Source organism: Vigna unguiculata, chromosome 7 (genome assembly GCF_037176805.1).
Source record: "Vigna unguiculata cultivar grain cowpea cultivar isolate G323 ecotype 2 chromosome 7, ASM3717680v1, whole genome shotgun sequence".
Classification (NCBI taxonomy): domain Eukaryota; kingdom Viridiplantae; phylum Streptophyta; class Magnoliopsida; order Fabales; family Fabaceae; genus Vigna; species Vigna unguiculata.
Window position 1 is genome coordinate 46,579,926 of NC_140798.1, and position 19,066 is coordinate 46,598,991.

Genomic DNA, 19,066 nt, shown 5'->3' on the forward strand with positions numbered 1-19,066 from the left:
TCCGAAAAACATTTTATTTCCTAGGGTAATGTTAAAAAGTGTTTTCTTAAAAAGTCTGCCATAAATGTTACTTTTTTACCTCTATATCTGAAAAGCATTTTATCTCCTAGGGAGATGTTAAAAAGTGTTTTCTTAAAAAGTGCGATAAATGTTACTCTTTTACCTCTATTTCTGGAAAACATTTTATTTCCTAGTTTTTGAATAAATGTTTTCAATGATACATTAATTTATTTAAACGCACCTTACTCATGGGGTTTCTTGCGTAAGCAGAACATGGACACTTTTAAAAAATGCTCAATATTATTAAATAACATGTAAATGTAACCAAAGTAAAATTTGTTGTATTTATATAATTTTATCATATAATATTTTTATTTTATTATTATTATAGATTAACATTAAAATAAATTATATTATTTGTTATTATTTAATATTGCATATTTGTTATTAATTTAAAAAAGTATTGAAAAGTGAGAAAAGAATATTTAAATTGTACTTAATACCGATTCCTAATGTGAAACTTATTAAATGTACCAGATCAAATTATGAAAAATGAAAAATAAAATCGAAGAGTAGGGTTTAAATTAAAGTACGAATAATTCATTTCACTCGTATATATTCAAATTAGAACAACTTTTTTAAGAAAAACGCAGTCTAAAATTAATGAAAACAGTGAAGAACACATGCATGGCTCAAAAAAGAGTTTATATCGCGAAATGAAACCAATGAATTGGAATAAATCACAGATATTGTCAGATGAACCAAGATAAAGAAAACTGTTCAATTAATGAACACTAATAGTTTGAGCCATTTTTTTGTTTATATGAAGTCAATCATGTATAATTTGTCTGAATTGTTATGCATGTTTGGATGCATCATGTGGAATTTTGAAATTAAAAATATTTATAAAATTTGAAACTGCAACAACATACCTTTTGATCAAAAAAGCATCCCAAGGTACTTGAATCAACAAGTTTTTGTATAAAAAATGAATATAATTTGGGACAGATTTAAAGCCAGTGTACCACAGTTCAATAATCAACTTAATTTAAAAAAAAAAAAAAAAAACATTGCAAAGAAGCATGTGACATAACGGGACCATCATGATGTGAAGATGTCCAAGCACATTTAAGCACAAAATGCCAAAGTATATATGAACAAAGTCATTGATGGCATGAAGTTTAAATATAAGCAATGTAATGCATTGTCCAATAACAAAATCTATTAAATTAAACCATGAAAATCTTGAACCTAGTTTGTTTATAATCCCAAAATAAACATATAGAAAGAAAGAAAAAGCAGAAAGTTGGTAGCAGAACCCTAATTTTGAAGCCTAATTTGCTTGCGCTATTAGTAAATTGCAGAAACTTCCATGTGTGCTTCCCTAATGCTGCACTTTAAAAACCCTTGATTAGATGAGCTGAAGAGTCAAGTTTCAATGGAGCATGTTGAAATCCCTGCAAAAAAACAAACCACGAATAATTGTCAATTTTACTGTTGCCAAAACTGAAAACATGATTCTAAAACTGCTACTAATTACTTAACTAAACTAGAGCACCACCTAGTTGGAGTTTTCCTATATATAAATAATACACTAATATTCTAACTATTGCAGGCATAGCTAGTTTCAATAGATGAAAAATAAATTAAGATATTATATTTGGGATATTTGAAAAGAGATGATTTTGTATGCCACAGTGAAATCAATAAATACTAATGCTTAAATCTTATTATAAATTATTACAATTAGTTGGCAAGTTTTTTTTTAATGACACTTAATATTTATAAGTGATAACTGATACAAGAAATTGTATTGCAAATCATACATGTATTGAAATATTAATTAATTAATTAATTTGTTAACTGACAGTATATATATATATATATATATATATATATATATATATATGAATGTATAAAGCATATATTGTAAAGTTTTATCAATTAATACAGGACGATAAATATGAGTTATCAAATAATTTGAATGATAAAAATTAAAGTTAAAAATTAAAAAATAAGCATACAGAACTTATATTAAAGTATATGATTTTTAAATAGCCATGTAATTGCTGAATTTTAATCTTAATCACATTTATAATTCTCATATTCTAAAAAATGAAAATATTACATAAAAAGCAATATTCAATTTCAATGAATCAAGATTGCCTTGCATATGCACTGAAAAAAAAAAACTTAATTTTCAAAGGAATTATGAGTGTTAAGAAGAATTAAACATGCATTTAAAAAATAAAACATCAAAAGAATACATTAGTAGTGAACTTAAATTTTCAGTTTACTACTATACACAAAACATACAACTATATACGAAAAAAAAAAGCTTCACAAAATACTTTCTAAAAAAAAACTAATTAATTAATAAACAAAAGGAATGGATCAGAAAGCTATCATAATCTAATCACAGTAAGGCATATATATACATCACAAAGTTATATATATAGTGTTTGAAATTCGTCCAGATCAAACATTCTCTGCAAGACTTTAAGAAAATAATGAATAAATATATCTAACAATATATATATGACAGTGGGAGAACATGTTGATAAGAGCAGGTATTGTATTGGTTGAGTGAGGGTCCACCAGTTTGACACTCGTGACTCTGCCAACCCAAAATATATCCAAAATTGAAAGAAAATGAAAAGGAGAAGACAAGAGAAGAAACAAAGTACTGTACAACGTCGTTGTCCATCCCATGCAAGACAACATGTCAGACCACACGCTCTTTTTCTGAACACACTCATTTTTCCTTTTTTTCAAAAGTAGCACCATCTTCTTTCTAACCCCAGTAATCATAATTCATGCTTAATATTACACATCACATTCTCTACCACTTCACTTTCATCTTATTTTTATAACATCCAAACACACAACAAAATGCAACAACCCCTAATCACCTCGTAGAATCATAACACCCATCATCATTATTCATAACATGTCACTGATTAATACTATATTGTTTTTGAGTTGATGACGTACCTTTGTACTTTGTCGGATGATTTTCCTCACTGAAAATTCCCTCCACCACCTCCAAAAGCTTGACCTGACGGCGCAGCATTGTTGTTATTATTATTGCTGTTACTGTTATTTCTTTGATCTGCTTCCAAAGAACTCAAGTTGAAGCCATGTTGTTGTTGCTGTTGTTCTCTCTGTGCAACTCCTCCACTCCCACTCATGCCTCTAACAATCTGACCCACACCCAGAAAGTCGCGGGTGAGTCTATCGGACCCCCCCATGCTGCTGCTCCCACTCATTGCATGCACTTTTCCCTCCCTGTTGTTATTATTACTGTTATGATCATACGCTTCAAACCCACCTTCGAAAATGGAAGAGGTTCCACTAACAGCGAACGAGTTCATCAGATCTTGCAGGTTGCTGTTACCCTGTTCGTTCACGTTCCCTCCGAACATTCCGCCGCCGTAGTTTGCAGCATTCACCAGTGGCCTGTGTTGCTCGGACTTTGAGCCGCTGCTGGAGGACGCGCTTCCGAAGCTTTTCAGCAGCGAAGCGGTGCTGTTGCTCGAAGATGCACCCATCTGAGCGGCTTTCTGAAGCAGTGCAGTTGCGGACATGTGAGACAGTGCATTGGCATTGACGTTTGAGCTGACAACGTTGTTGTTGTTGTTGTTGCTGAAGAGAGAAGGAGCGCTTGAGGTTGTGAAGAAGTTATTGCCTTCGTTGTTGTTGCTGGTGTTGTTGTTGGTGGTGTTGAAGTTTTCGGAGAATGAAGCATTGTTGGTGGTGTTTGAAAGGAAGGGAAGGTTGAAGGGTGAGTTGGTGTTGGTGAGGTGATCAGGGATCTGCATCAGTCCTTGTTGGAAGGGTTTGTTTTGGAGTAGCCCTTGTTGTTGGTCGGGGTGGTAGTTTTGGTTAGGTTCCATGAAGAAGGGTGGTTGTTGTTGGGAGGGTCTGAAGGGAGAACCTAGGAGATGGTCGAATTGGGAGGTTCTGGCGGCGGCGGCGCCACCGAGGCGGAGGAGTTCTGTTGGTTGGGTGTTGGGGTCTTGGATGTTGGAAATGTGAGAAGCAACCTGAGAAAGGTTCAGGGGGATGGTGTTGGCGGTGGTTCCGAAGAGGTGGGTGCCGATAGCGGCGCCAAGGTTCGGTGGCTGTCTTGCACTCTCTTGAGCAAGTGCATCGCAGAACGCCCTGTGGGTGATGAAACTGTCCCTCCTGCATTCAAACAACTAGTGGATTAATCCCACACTTCTTATGATATAGAATAGAACATTGAATTTTATGATAGATCACACAAAATATTCTGTCAAAAATGATGAACAGTTTTATACATATTGATTTTTAATCACAAAAATACATGTAATAAGTTAATTTATATAATATTAATTTTGAAAGTTATATAAAAAATTATTAACAATTTGTTAATAATGTCAAAATAACTAAATATGACCGGCCATTCAACCCTTACAATAATTGTTTTAATGTTGTATTTAGAATACATTTTAATCAGTTATCAAATAATGTTCAAGTTAATCTAAATTGATTTTCAATGTTTTGGAGGGTGTGTGTAAGTGTTACTTATATTATTACATGATTTTGAACTATTAGTCTTCCAAGAATCTTCACATGATATATAAGAAAATTTTGTTAATTTTTTTTTCTAGTTACTCACTTATATGTTAGTTGGAGAATTGATATTAAACTATCTAATAACTTTTTTATTTACCAAAGAAAATATGAATGGTTTGAGTGAATTAATTAAAAACAATTCAGAACAAGGAAAATTATTTCTGAATGGAAATTAACTTTGAAACCCATAAGTTACAGTTCTGTTGCCAAAATTTGCTGATGCTAAAAAATATTTTTAACTAAAAAATGAAAACATATATATATATATATATATATATATATATATATATATATATTTGTGTGTGTGTGTGTGTGTGTGTGTGTGTGTGTGTGTGTGTGTGTGTGTGTGTGTGTGTGTGTTAAAATTTCTTGGATGAGTTGTCCAAGAAACTGAAGTTCATTATCGAAAACTGTATATTAAATTATCTCAGATGATTAATTGTCAAGAAAAGGAAGTTCATCATCCAAAATATTATGAATTTACATCAAGGATTGGTTGCTTCAAATTTAATTATGAAAGGTAAGTATGTACGTTTATAGGAGCTAGTGTGTGTATATAGAGAGAGAGACAGAAGAAGGTGGAAATTTTTCATAAATGATTTTTAACCTTAATTAAGATTAAAAAGAATTTAAACGAAATAGTTCACTTCAGAAACAGTATAACAAAGAGATAATTTAAACTTGGTACGTATGTGATAGTATGCATAGATTACTAGAATTAGGAGTTGGCTTTTTGAAGTAAAAGACAATAAAAATCTTAATGACAAAATCACTTGAAAAATGTTAAGATCCAAATATAAGAATAAAAAGCCTTAATTGGCCCGAGGACAAACATTTGCGTGTATTTATGAAACGAGAAATTAGAAAGAGAAAAAAAAAAGACGGTGACAAGTGCAGAAGCGAATGAGAAGATAACTGAAAATTTCCAAAAGGGTACACAACAGGTAGGTGGAATAAGTTGATAAAAAAAGATTAAGCAATGAATTTAGAAGTGCAGTGTGGAAGGACTTGAGTTGAGGATAATGTGGTCTCTGAGTGTTCAATAAATGGAAGCAAGGAAGGAACAGTATTGAATGTTTTTGAGATAGAAAAGCGAACATTGAAGAGCCATGATTGTGGGATTGTGCTCGAAGTGGACTTGGTTTGACTCAAATGACATAAAAATTGTCAACAAGGATGTGCCCACTTTGTGAGTTAATGATTAACATTTATTAGGTACTGCATATCTCTGATGTGAATTCAGCGTGACCACTCACTCTCTCCCAACAACACATTAAAACCTCAAAACATCATGTGGAAGCAAAAGAAAAGTTGTACCACAACTAGATACATAAAAACAGAGAGAGAGAGAGGGTTGGATACTTGATTAGGCCATAACGTTATCATGAAAAGGAGAACCTGCAAGAGCACAGTACTGAACACATCTAGCCAACCCAGAAGAAAACAAAGGTGGTAACAATAACAACATATCACACATATTCTCTTTCTCTCTCTCTCTCCATGGCAAAGCAACACGTGAACAGAAGAAAAACAAAAGAAAAGAAAAATGCGGAAACAGCGGTGTTTTCGAGGTAGTATGAGATAAAGGAAGAGTTTTATGGGTTTTTGATGAGAGAGGGTGCTGTTCCTCCGTGTGTTTGTTCTGAAAGCCCTATAACCAATGCAGTTTCCAGAGATGATTCACGTGGGGGGATGTTTCCTTCCATTTCTCTTGGTTGGCCACCGTACCAATAGAAAGGAATGATGACAAAGGAAACCATACGAGAGAGAACCAACCAACCGAGTCGACACAATCTTAATCAATCAAACCATACTCACAACAACATTAAAAAAAAATGAAAAAGCATCTAACCCCTTTTCCTCACTGTAGCAACCTACTGTATCTTCACACACCCCTTAAGCCAAAACCAAAACCAAAACCTTCTTCTGGCTAAATTTTGCATAATAGGTAAAATTAATAAACTAAGAGTGTGTGTGTGTGTTTACCTGGAGAAGAGTGTGCCACAATCACATCGATATTCTCTGGTGCCACAAGTCTTAGAATGGGCTTTCCAATCAGATTGAACAGCATATTTCTTAGAGCACTTGTCGCACTTCCACTTCTTCTCACCGTGTTTGCGAGAGTAGTGTTTCTTAATCCCTGTGAGGTCTCCAAGAGCCCTTGAAGGGTCATGGTGGACGCATGTGGGCTCAGGACACAGATAAACCTTTCTCTTTGGCTCTTTTGTAGTCTTCTGCTTAAGCTTCCAAGGCAGGTTGTGTCCTCTTCTGTGTAGCTGTAGGTTTTGCTCCCTTTGGAACCCTTTGTTACACACCTCACATATAAACCTGTTTGTTGCCATTAGGGTCTTGGGAGATAGTGCTATCACCTCCGCATCTGGATCTGTTGCCATGGAAAAATGACAAACAACAAATTATTACAAAATTTATCAAACAAAAATTAAAATATAACATAACATACTACCAAAACCTGGAAATCAAATCGAGAAAGCTTCCAGACAAAGATTTCCAAATACATATACATGCCCATTTCATCTCGCTTCGTCTTAATTACATTTGTTTTTAAATTAGGGTTCCCTTGGGAATCCACACATGCCAAGTGAAACAAAAGGGTATAGCTAACCAGAAAACGTTTGTGGAATGAAAATAGATACAATCTATGAAAGGAAAAAAAAAAATCGTGTCATTGGTGTAGAAAACCATTTAGAGATTAGATCTTAATTTCTGATAATTATAATAATAAAAAAAAAAAAAGCTTGAAGATACTTGCATGGTGTTCCAGGTTGGTTTCTCTTTTTCTTCTGGGGGGGTGGTGCAGCTGGTGTTGCTGACGAAGATGGTGTCAAGGAATGCTGTTGCTTCATCTGGTTCTGATCGTCTTCTCTGAAGCCAAAGAGTGATGCTGAGGAAGATGATGCCGCCATGTCTTGTAGCAAGCCCTATATATAACAATTAACCTTCTTCTGCTTTGTGCTTTGTTGTTTTCTTGCTGAACCCCACAACCGAATCAGAATTCTGGAAAACCCACATGCAATTTGAGTCCTCTTGAATTCACAACCCCAATCTCAGAAAAGAAAAACTCGTAAACAATTAATAGAATTCTAGCAAAGGAAAAATACAGAAGGATGATAGAACGGACAAAGAGAATTGAAGAGGAAGAAATTAATAGGAAGAGCAAATATTGAATTCCTCCATGGACAATTCCTTGGTGTTAATAATAATATCCTCCTCAGGTTGGCTTGTTATAAATGAGAAATTTGAGCTGGCAACAATACTTCTCAGTTTCTTCACTGATTTGGTGTCATGCAGATACACCAACACATACTCACAAAACATTTCCCTTTTTTTTCTTTTCCTTTTTTCTTTATTATTCTCTACCCTTGAAAAGCTTTTCCAGATTTTGCTCAGTTCTCCCTTGTCATAAATGAAAATTTTACACAACCCAAAATTAATGAATGAGAGAGAGGGTAAGGCCTACGGGTCGGTGGACCCAATCCTCAGCCACATAACGACATAGGATGTGTGAAAGCAGCATGAAACAGCTACACCACTCTCTCTCTCTCTCTATCTCATATTTCGTATCTTCTCACTCACTCCCAGACAAACTTTCACTCATCACTCAGCCCCACTGGACCTCACGCAAAATTCAAAAGGGAAAAAAAAAAAAGGACAATGAATGAAACTCTTTAACCGTAAAACCAATGGAGAGAACAAAATAAATAGCAGTAAGAACAGGCCTCGGCAAAAGAAACAGTGATTAAATTAAGCAGATTGTTAACAGTTAATTGGTAAAAAAAAATGAAATGAATTAGGATTTTGTTTTGTGTATGGTGCGTGTAAAGTGGAAAAATAAAAACACCTGATGGTTGATTGGGTGAGGGGTGAATGACACTGTTTGTCTGAAATTCAGCGGAGGCAGAGTGTACTGTACTGTTACCGTTTTGGGTCACTGACATGGAAAGGGCAAAAAAGGATTCTGAAACTCTATGTGCTGTGTTTGGCTGACTCGGGTTGAGGTCCTTCTTCCCTTCTGTTGTTGCATGCAATGTATGCAGTGCCTGGCTGGTCCTTCCCAAAGGTCACATCAATGGAGGGTCACTGCGAAGGGTAGTTTCGTTATTTTCTCATAAAAGTGGGGAAAATCACAATCAGAACACCCAACAAAGGACCTAATCCAACCACTATGGATAAACAAATCACCAAGGAATTTTTTAGAATCAAACTCGGTGAAGAGGTTGCTACAAGGTCACAGATGGATTCTACACCGTCGATCCTGTGGAAACAATATCACTATCAACTGCATCAACCACCTTTTTTCTTTCTGGGATATTACCATGGAATGGAATAGAATAGAATAAAGTGAAATGTGTGCTTTTAAGGGAATTATGAGGTCTTTTGACAGAGATAGTTATTATTATTATTTTCGACTTTTTAATATTAATAAATCATTTTCTTCAACACACTATTTATTATTCCATCTCTTTGCTTCGCTGTCTTTTCTATTAAATTTATTACTTTATTAATTAGCATTTAAGTTTCAATAATTAAACAGTCCATAGTTACAAAAGGCGTTATCATTCTTTCGGAAAATATGACACCTTAACTGTAAAGAATTAAGATTTTTGACACTCATATTAATGAGACTTAAAGTCAAACTTCAGAGTCATAAATGGTCTGGTTTATATAAGGGATTGCTACAGCTTCACTCATGTTCTAACTAACTACATCCCAAGATACAATTTCAAATTAAAATTAATTTCAAATTAATTTTTAATTTATCTATAAAATTATTTTTCATTATAATTTTTTTTTCTCTTTTATTTTTTTGTAAAAGTTTTAATAGAAAGTTCTGTCAAAACATTCCTGATCATCTACATCTCATGAAATTTACCTATTAAACTGTCATTTACAAAAAAAAAAAGAAATATCTATTCACAAGTTTCTAAACAATAGTGTTAGTATATATTTATATATTTTTTTAAACAAAAGGAGAACTAAAATACTTAAAATGTCAAACATATTAGAAAATAGTAAATCATATATATATATATATATATATATATATATATATATATATATATATATATATATATATAAAGGAAAAAAAAAACATGTTGAGTAAAATTTACTTCAATCATATTTTTTTTAAAAGAAAACATGCCTTGTGTATAGTCAAACTAAAAGACAGAGATATAAACAGCTGAATTCATAAACTTTTCATAAAGGTAATTTCTAGATTAATTATAATCCACATGGAAGTTGGTGAAGTATGGAGTTGTTGTAATGGTTATTAATCTTAACATCAATGAAGGTGTATTTTTATTTTGATTTGATTAATAGGTTGATGAATGAGAAGGACCCCAAAACAAATAAATAATTAAAGTTTATGTAATGAAGTCCCAATCATCGTTTTCTTTGTTGGTTTCTTGTTTGTTGTCATTCTTTTAGACAAAGATCCAAAGCAGAAGAGACCAGTAGAAAAAATTAAAAAATAAAATAAAATTATGGCGTGTAATATAATAGGATAAGAGCCTGCATCCATAAGAGTACTATCTCTGCTTAGTCTTTAAGTCTTCAAGACATTCAACCAAAAATACAAAAAAACAGTCAAATAAAATACCTGATGCTAATTTTTAAAACAAAATTTGTCCACTGTTTGAAAAATACCCTCTGAGGGTTTGGAAATATATATTCTGATTCGATCCAGAAACGTTATTCTACTGGTCCTAAGTCTGCAACACATAATAGGAAGCGAAAAAAACCAACAGTTATAGAAACATTGAAGAAAGACACATCGGAGGTGTGAACCAACCGAATCCTAATTTTCAATGAAAAGAAAAACATTTGAAGACAAGGACTAAGGTAAGACTCTTTTAGACTTTTAGTGACCACTCATGCATATATATAGTTCATGGTGCTGCACACAAATACAAAGTCTGGTATGATCAGAAGGACACGCACGTTCCAATACGATCTTCAATGGCGGCGGCATTTTCTTCTAACGAAACTAGCTAGCGTTGTCTTTTCTCACAGTTTCTCTCATGTCCTCTTACTAACTACAATCCAAACTCGTTCCTCAGTACATACCATGTATTGAAAAAGGTCATACACTGTTTTGTTATTCCGAGTCAAAACGTTGTTGTAGCATCCAAAAATTTAGCATCAATGAGGATTGTGCTTCAATTTGACACCTTGCTGGATGAATTAGCATGAGTCATAGCTACAGGACCCAATCTATATTTTATGTATTAATATTAACTCAAAAAATTTAAAAATATCATGTTGTCGGGTAATAGGTTGGGCTTATATAGGTTGTTCTTGTCGGAATCTCGTTCAGTTAAATACCCACAATCATGGAAGATGTAAACAAATACCATGAAATTGGACAGAAAATCTCAAATTTAAATTAAAATAGTAGATTTTACATGAGTTGGATACATGCATCAGCCCACACCTTTAATTTCACAGTTCAGTTCATCCTGAATAGGCCCATAACATAAGTGGCTGACTAGTATAAGTTTTGAAAAAAAAAACAACTGTGGTTCATATTATATATATATATATATATATATATATATATTTGGTATAAGTATCAGTCATAATTGGAGTCTTTCTTCTTCATAATAAGACACTGAAATGAAAATTGAAATGATATGTTATCATTATTTGACTTCTCTTCAAAACAGTTTATCAATTTAGTCATTTATCTTTAAAAATACGTGAATTTAGTCTTTTTAACAAAATTTTGTTAAGTTTATCTAACATTTCAAACGCATTTCATGATAGTATTTGAATTGTTTATACCGTTTGACACATTTTTACTCTAATATTAACCAAATATAATCAGAAAATGCTTGTAAAACGTCAAATAAACTTAACAAAATTTGGTAAGAAGGACTAAATCTACACATTTCTAAAGATGAAGGACTAAATTGATATAAAGTTTCGAAAATGGACTAATTCCAAAATTCATCGAAACTTGAGGGACCAAAAACATATTTAACCCTTTTTAATTTGTAATTCTTTCAAAATATTCAGGTGAAATAACAAAAATGAATTTTGAAAAAAATATCATATTAACTTGTTTTAAATCAAAATTTTGCATATTCTAAAAGAATTAAATTTCAAAATTTCAACATGCAAGAGAAAGAACAATTTACAAATTCTAGATTATTTGTTTATGGTTTGTATGCTAAATGAACCATTTATCTTCTTTGCAATCCAATTTAATAAATGTCAATATAATTATTTTTAAATGAGTATTTTATTAATTTTTTATTATGTATCTTATAGTAACAGAGAAATGCATTTTCAAAATTTTCTTTTCTACAATTACTGGGAGTATATAATTCGTATTTTTTATAACCTTCTGAGTATTATTTTTTGAAAAAATAATAGATTTTAAAATGTTATTGTGTAAAATATGGAGGTATAGAAACAAAAACTGTGACCACGCTATACAATAATATGGTCCAAATAACTCACTAAGGTGAGTAAAATACATAGATTACACTAGTGATTGGATAAGATTAAGCTCAATTCAATAATGATTTAAACGAACTGAAATTAATTATTTAAACTGCTTGAATTGCTTAAATTTTATTTTAAAATATATTTTCTAAACTTATAAATTATTGTAGAATTTAGTTATTTTGTTTGTAAGTAAATTTTTAATCAATTTAATTTATTTAGTTAACTTTTATTAACCTTATTATGTGTTTGTGTGAAGAGTTTCATAATTTTTATAATAAAATTTAAATATATTAAATATAAATTATTTTATAATTAATTTTTTTAATATTTAAGATGTTTTGGTTGTATAAGACAATTTAAACTTACTAAATTTTAATATCTTTATGTAAATAAATTATTTCAGTTATAGTTAAGTGCAAAAAGTTATTTTAATGTTAATCAATATTTAATCATTTATAAGTAAATGTTAGTTATTTTTTTAGTCTACATTTGTCAGAGTTATTTTTTATAGCTAAGCGTCTATTATAATTTAGTCTACATTTGTCAAACCATGATATCAAGGTTTATCTTTTTCCATTCGCATTAACAATAATTTATTTTCTATTAACTTCAATAAAAGTTAACTGCACGTAACGTCAGCCACAAATATATTAATCAGTGTTCTGGAAAATTCTCCAAAATAATATTGTTCAAAATCAATTAAAAATATTCTGCCAATGAACAGCAATAAGATTATAACATTATTGGCATTAGCACAAAATCCTAACTTATTTTGTTGAAAAAATTAGTTTTAGCTAATATTGATAGAAATCTATAGAAACATTTACTTAAAAAATTACATCAACCTTAACCAATGAAATTTAGTCAATGTTAATGAAAAAGGTATTTTTTACATTATACATTAAAAAATTAGTTATAGTGCATTTCATAGCCTTCATCCCAACTTTGAAGAACTTGCACCCACAAAAGCATGAGCTTTTGGGGCTGGCAATTCCTGTACCCCATTTATTTATTGTGCACCTCCATAATTCTTTTCAATACTCATTCTATCCACCGGCGTATTTACACATCTTTTTTAAATATATGTGATATTATGTTGATATTATATTAGTAGATAATGATAATATAATGTTATTAAGTTAATATATAAATAAAATTATATTTATTAAAAATAAAAATAAATATATAAGAAAAGATGAGAGAATAGATATTAATAACTAGAGAAAAAGAAAAGAGTAGAGATAGAAGATTTTATAAAAACGTTTGTAAAAGTAACGGTCAATTTTCAAAAATTTAATAAATAATTATATTTTAAAAGATAAAATTGGTATTTTGAAATGTGAACACAAAAAAAGGAATTCTCTTTATATATTGTTATAGATGAGTAAAAAGTAAAAAGATATTTGGATATCTTGACGTAAGAAGAAAAAAAATGTGAACATCATAATTTTAATATTTGAAGATTCAAAACATTTTAATAAAATGAACCCGAAACATGAAAATAGTTCAATATAATAAATCGAAAAAATCCATAATATTTAGAACATCATAATTTTAATATTTGAAACATCAAAACATTCAAATAAAACAATTCATAAAGCATAGAAAACAAGTCCAATAAACAACATCATATAACAATTTAAAAAAAAAAAAACAAGTCATGGACCATAAAAACAAGTGTAATAAATGACATCAAAACATGGACTTGTTACTAAGTTAAGATAAGAGCGAGAGATATTAGGTTATCCGGGCAGTGGTCCAACCGTATGGGTTGCAGACCAACCCGCACGGAAACGAGTTATGCTGGTCAGGCTTTGATGGGCTTGCGGGCTTGCAGACCAAACCTATGTTATCATCCCTAAAATCAAGTCAATGTTATCATCCCTAATAGGTAATAGGTAGACAATGTTGATAGAGATAAATTGCACCTCATTCATTTATCAAGGTAAATTTGTAACGCTTTGAATTGAAGGTGGGATTGAGGGTCACTTGGAGTGAAAATTGTTGTTATGTTGCGTATCTTGTTGTATTATTTTGTTCCTTATAGAATAATCAATCTAGAATGTATTTTTGGAATCAAAAATATATTCCAAACTTAAAAATGTATTAAGAAATATAAAAGAATGTATTTATGGAATCGGAAATATATTTTAAAGTCAAAAATATATTATGAAATATAAAAGGAAAAGTTGTTGAAATAGGTGTTCTTGAAGTCATTTTTAGATCCGAAAATATATTTTAGAAAAATTGTTTTGATTTTTTTTGTATTTTGAAATTTCTGTTCTGAAACATATTCTTCGGATCCACGAATAAATACATTTCGGAATATAAAAAATATTCAAGAACAGTCGTTCTAAAAATCATTTTCGTATCTAAACAATATATTTCAAACCACCCATTCTGAAATTTTATTCTATATTCCAGATGGGATGTTCCAAAAGATATCCAAAATAATCATCCCAAAAAGAAAAAGAAAATCCAAAACCAATACTCAGTATATTTTCAAATTTGAAAATGAATTCTAGAACATCTTTTCAGAAATATTTGTTATATTTCAAAAAGTATTTTTTTTTCGGACATAAATGATATTTTTTTTATACAATAAATACTCGTTTAAGTCCGCATTTTGATTTTGAGAATTTGATACGAATTTAACTGAGATGTAAATTTATAAAATTTTAAGAGTCGTGTTATTATATGAATTATTATGAGTGTTAAAATTTTGTAAATATTGTAAAAATATGAGATATAATATATATATATATATATATATATATATATATATATATATATATATATATATATATATTTATATAAAATGTAACAAAATATAAATTTAAATAATTTTACATGATTTTTTTCATAAAATTATTGATCTTGAAATTTTTTTCTAAATGTAAATTTAGACGCAATATATACTTAAATGAACACAAACTTAAACGAATATTTACTAATTAGAAAGTTTCACTTTTTTGGACGTGCAGACAGAAAACTAGGTATGCAAGAAAAATCACCGAGCTTCTGGATCAAGCACCAAGAAACTTTTGTCGTCAACAGGTGATTCTACTCCTTACACCCATGATTTTTTTCACGCACTTCCTCAAATTTTCAAATTGATATTTTGTCCTCTAAAATGATGACTTCGGGAATATATGTTTGGGCAACATTCTGGTATTTTCAGAATAAGATTTCTGAAATGAAATTATTTTTCTAAACATGATTTTGAAACAGAAATTTCAAGGTGATAAGATGTATTATGGAATTTATTTTTCAAAATAAAATTTTCAAATCACATATTCTGAAATAAATTTTTCTAAATATTCCTAGATAAAATATGTTTTGAAGTTTTAGATTGAACTTTCCCAAATACATGAATTATATTTTAAAAATAACTTTCTAAAATAAGTTTTTTTCGTATTTTCTCTTTTTTTTTTCCTATGCAACAGTGATGATGATGAAAGCGATGACATTAGCGACAGAGATGGTAAAGGATTCTTAAGTTTTTTTTCTCTTATTGTGGCATTGCAGTTAGTAATTAGGGGCTACAGAAAGTAATAGACCTCGATCTACTCGTGCATTTCTCCAATGCACTCCAACATCTTGTTAGATATGTATCATGTCTTTACCTAATGAGTATGTAAAGAATCTTGTTATGAACAACACAAATTTATTTATTTTAGTATATTTCATATTAATTTTATTCAATAATAATGATAAATTATTATTCTATCCATTATTTGTTTTATATTATTATTATTAATTATATTTCAGTAATGACATTGATCATCCATATCTAATTGTGCTACCTAAACACCGTTTATTTGTGGTATTGAACTCATTCGGTATTATAATAGATATTTTTAGTTAAATTAAGTTTATTTAAACTTATATTTTGTATTAAATTATATTTTAAATTTATTTTAAATATTTATAGATAAATATTAAAATTGTTTTAAAATAAGTTTAAAAATTTTATATTTAAATTTATAAAATTGTTATTTTTACTCTAACTCTAATATTTGTTTTGAAATTAGTGATATATAAATATTTAAAATAAATTTTAATGCAAAATATAAATTTAAATAAATTTAATTTGGTTAAAAATATCTATCATAATATAAATATTATTGTAGTATTTATATTAAAGTTAAATTTGATCTTAAATTGGAAAAGATGAAATTAGCTTAATTTAAAAAAAGGATTAAATTGAGACAAAATAATAAATACATAATTAAATTAAGATTTTTCATATAAAAGATTACGTGTAACATAATCCTAACATAACATGTGACAAATATTTTTTTAAAAATAAAAAAATAAAAAATCTTAAACAGATACATAATAAAAATTTAATTTGACATGTGACAGTTTTTTTTAATTTTAAAAAGGTTAAAAATTTAAAAATAAAAAAATTACAAATTAACACGTATTATTTGTTTATATTATCAATTATGCACTAAAATTATGCACTAAAAGATCTAATTAAAATCACTTAAAATTTGAAAATCCAGTTTAGATTTCTAAAGAGACGATCCAAAGATTTTAACTTATAAGAAAAAAATACAAACAAACCTAAAATAAATACAACTCGTTGTCAATACATACAAGACATTCTTCACACTTTTGAAACACTAGCTGCAACTTCACAGCTACAGACATTATAAAAATATTAATGAATGAAAGACAAGGAAACAAAAAAGAATAATCTGCATTATTTGATGACGAAAAGAAACCTCGATTTTCATTCAAGTGTAAAAAAACAAAATATTTAATATTTAGTGTCAGAGCTCTAGTTTTATGCACATAAAAACAACTTTCGAGGTTGACATTAATAAGAATGACACTATTTTTTATTTTTTAAAATTAAACACTAAAGAACAATACAAATAAACACGCCAATAACAATTACGTAGCATAACAAAAACTGCACTTGTTAATAAAAATCCATCAAAAAGATTTTACAAAAGCTATAATATTCCAATGCGCAATAAAATAAACTTTGTTCGTAAATACTTAATTACAGATATACAAATTATTATAGTTAAAACTTATTTGAGGATAGAAATTTTGGTTAGTTGTTCTGACAATGCTTCCATTAATTAATATAATATTATTTATTTATTTTTTATATAAATCTTCCACCTTACAGGAGTGAAATTTTCAAAGAGAAACAATTTTAACTTTAAATTTGTTTGAATCAATTAATTTTTAAGATATTATTATTTCTGTGATGATTGTTGCTGTTAATTAAGTGTAGGATGACAAAATAATTTGCTAGGAGCATTATTTCTAGGTATCTCAATTTTGACAAAAAATATTGTGTTAATTAAATATGACTAATTCTTGAAATTTTTATATTGGAGTGAAGATAAAATGTTTATTTTTTATATTGAATATGAAAATAGGATGTCTGTATATATTTATTTTATTTTTATAATTATTCCATTTTGAATTGTTGAAATATTTTAATTTATTAGATAACTTAAAACATTGTTTATTATATTTATTACTCAATAATTATTAAGATGTACATCTCATTATGTTTATTTTATTTTTATAATTGTTTAACCTTTATTCAATTTAATATTAATAATATTGATATATTTATAATTTTTTAATTGTAATTTTAAATTTTATTAAAAAATAGTTAATTAAGATTTGAAATAATAAAAAAAATACCTCACCGATGTATATAAATATGGCGTTGGCGTTCCTTACCAAAGATGAAATTAGAAAAAAATCTCATTCACTTAATATAAATATAAAACTAAATACAAATTTTTACTTTAAAATTAAAAATAAAATACTCAAATGTGAATATCGTTATCTTTGATGACCACCGTAATACATATGGTAGATTATATTTAGAGTTGTCAAAATGGGTATCCGGCTTGATCTATTAGGGATTTATGATTTAGTGAGTCAATTCAATTCGACTTACTTTTTAGCGAGTCGAAAAATTTTGAATCTAGCCCGGTCTATCACGGGTTGATGAGTTAAACAGGTTGACTTACGGGTTGATTTAATTAAAAAAATATATAATTTTTTTATTTTTTTCGGTCAAAAGTAAATTGTAATTCTAGTTAAAATCTAAATAAATTTTAATACAATCCAAATACAAATCAAAATATAAAAAAATACAAATTATTTATGGGTTAAAAAAAAATCTAACATTATCAAAATATAAAATCTAACTTAATAAAATAAATAAAAAATACTTGTACGACTCTTTTATCTGCAAATTGGTGAATCAATCTCACTCATTATAAATTCAATCCGAATAAACCAAATTTTAAACAAATCAAATTAAAAATCAACTCATATTAAAATTTGTAAAAAATTTCTATCCATCCGAACCTAAATTAGCGGTTAGCCGAATTAAGTTGCACTTCCGACCTATTTTTACCGTTCTAGCTGTATTATAATTATAATATACCTGGGAAATTGAAAAAGCAGACTGTTTTGGACAGGGTAAGAGTTCGGTCAATGGTGACTATGAGTGAAGAAGAAGGAATATTAAAGTATTCTTTTAATTAAAAAACTATACCTAACAAATATCATCATCTTTTATGTTTTTATTTTCCTTATTCTGCTTCATAAGATCTGGAGTGACCCAATATATGAAATATTATTAAAAGGGATTTATAACTCTTACAATAATTTAATACTTAAAATTACACAGACAATTTATATTAAAATATTGATTAACCAATGAAATCAACTAGACCAAAGCTGCCAGATTATATTCATCAAGACCACAACAGCCATCAATTTCATTTGTTCTAACAATTACATGTATCAACAAATAATGTTTAGGGTAATAATATTTTAATACACAAAATTCTTTTATACTCATTTGATATTGTTTTTCACTTTTTTTATAAATGTAAAAGTTTAACTTTTTATAATTATTTTAACACTAAATTATGTTATCAAATAAATGTAACATAGTTTAAAGTATCCTTAGTCTAATGTTAAACTAAACATAGAA

The 19,066-nt window shown here is 28.9% G+C and overlaps 1 protein-coding gene across 3 annotated transcripts; it reads right to left on the reverse strand.

Moving 5' to 3' along the window:
• Nucleotides 1-1,166: 1,166 nt before the first annotated feature.
• LOC114191662 (protein indeterminate-domain 4, chloroplastic-like) lies at nucleotides 1,167-8,479 on the reverse strand. Of its 3 annotated transcripts, none has more exons than XM_085676176.1 (5): nucleotides 8,462-8,479; nucleotides 7,373-7,617; nucleotides 6,589-6,985; nucleotides 2,995-4,188; nucleotides 1,167-1,457 (listed from the first exon to the last, which is right to left on the reverse strand). In XM_085676176.1, the coding sequence occupies exons 2-4, from the start codon at nucleotides 7,524-7,526 to the stop codon at nucleotides 3,021-3,023; spliced, it is 1,719 nt and encodes a 572-aa protein (XP_085532302.1). In that variant the 5' UTR covers nucleotides 7,527-7,617; nucleotides 8,462-8,479; the 3' UTR covers nucleotides 1,167-1,457; nucleotides 2,995-3,020. The 3 variants fall into 3 exon arrangements, with proteins under 3 accessions (XP_085532302.1, XP_085532301.1, XP_027936787.2); XM_085676175.1 differs by lacking the exon at nucleotides 8,462-8,479 and adding an exon at nucleotides 7,742-8,031; XM_028080986.2 differs by lacking the exon at nucleotides 8,462-8,479 and having other exon boundaries at nucleotides 7,373-8,031.
• Nucleotides 8,480-19,066: the final 10,587 nt, after the last annotated feature.

Coding starts and splice junctions, on each gene's coding strand:
- LOC114191662 (XM_085676176.1), bottom strand. CDS start 7,526: ATGGCGGCATCATCTTCCTCAGCATCACTCTTTGGCTTCAGAGAAGAC. Junction 6,986..7,372: donor AAACCAACCTGGAACACCAT/GCAAGTATCTTC, acceptor CCATGGCAACAG/ATCCAGATGCGGAGGTGATA. Junction 4,189..6,588: donor TGTGGCACACTCTTCTCCAG/GTAAACACACAC, acceptor GTTTGAATGCAG/GAGGGACAGTTTCATCACCC.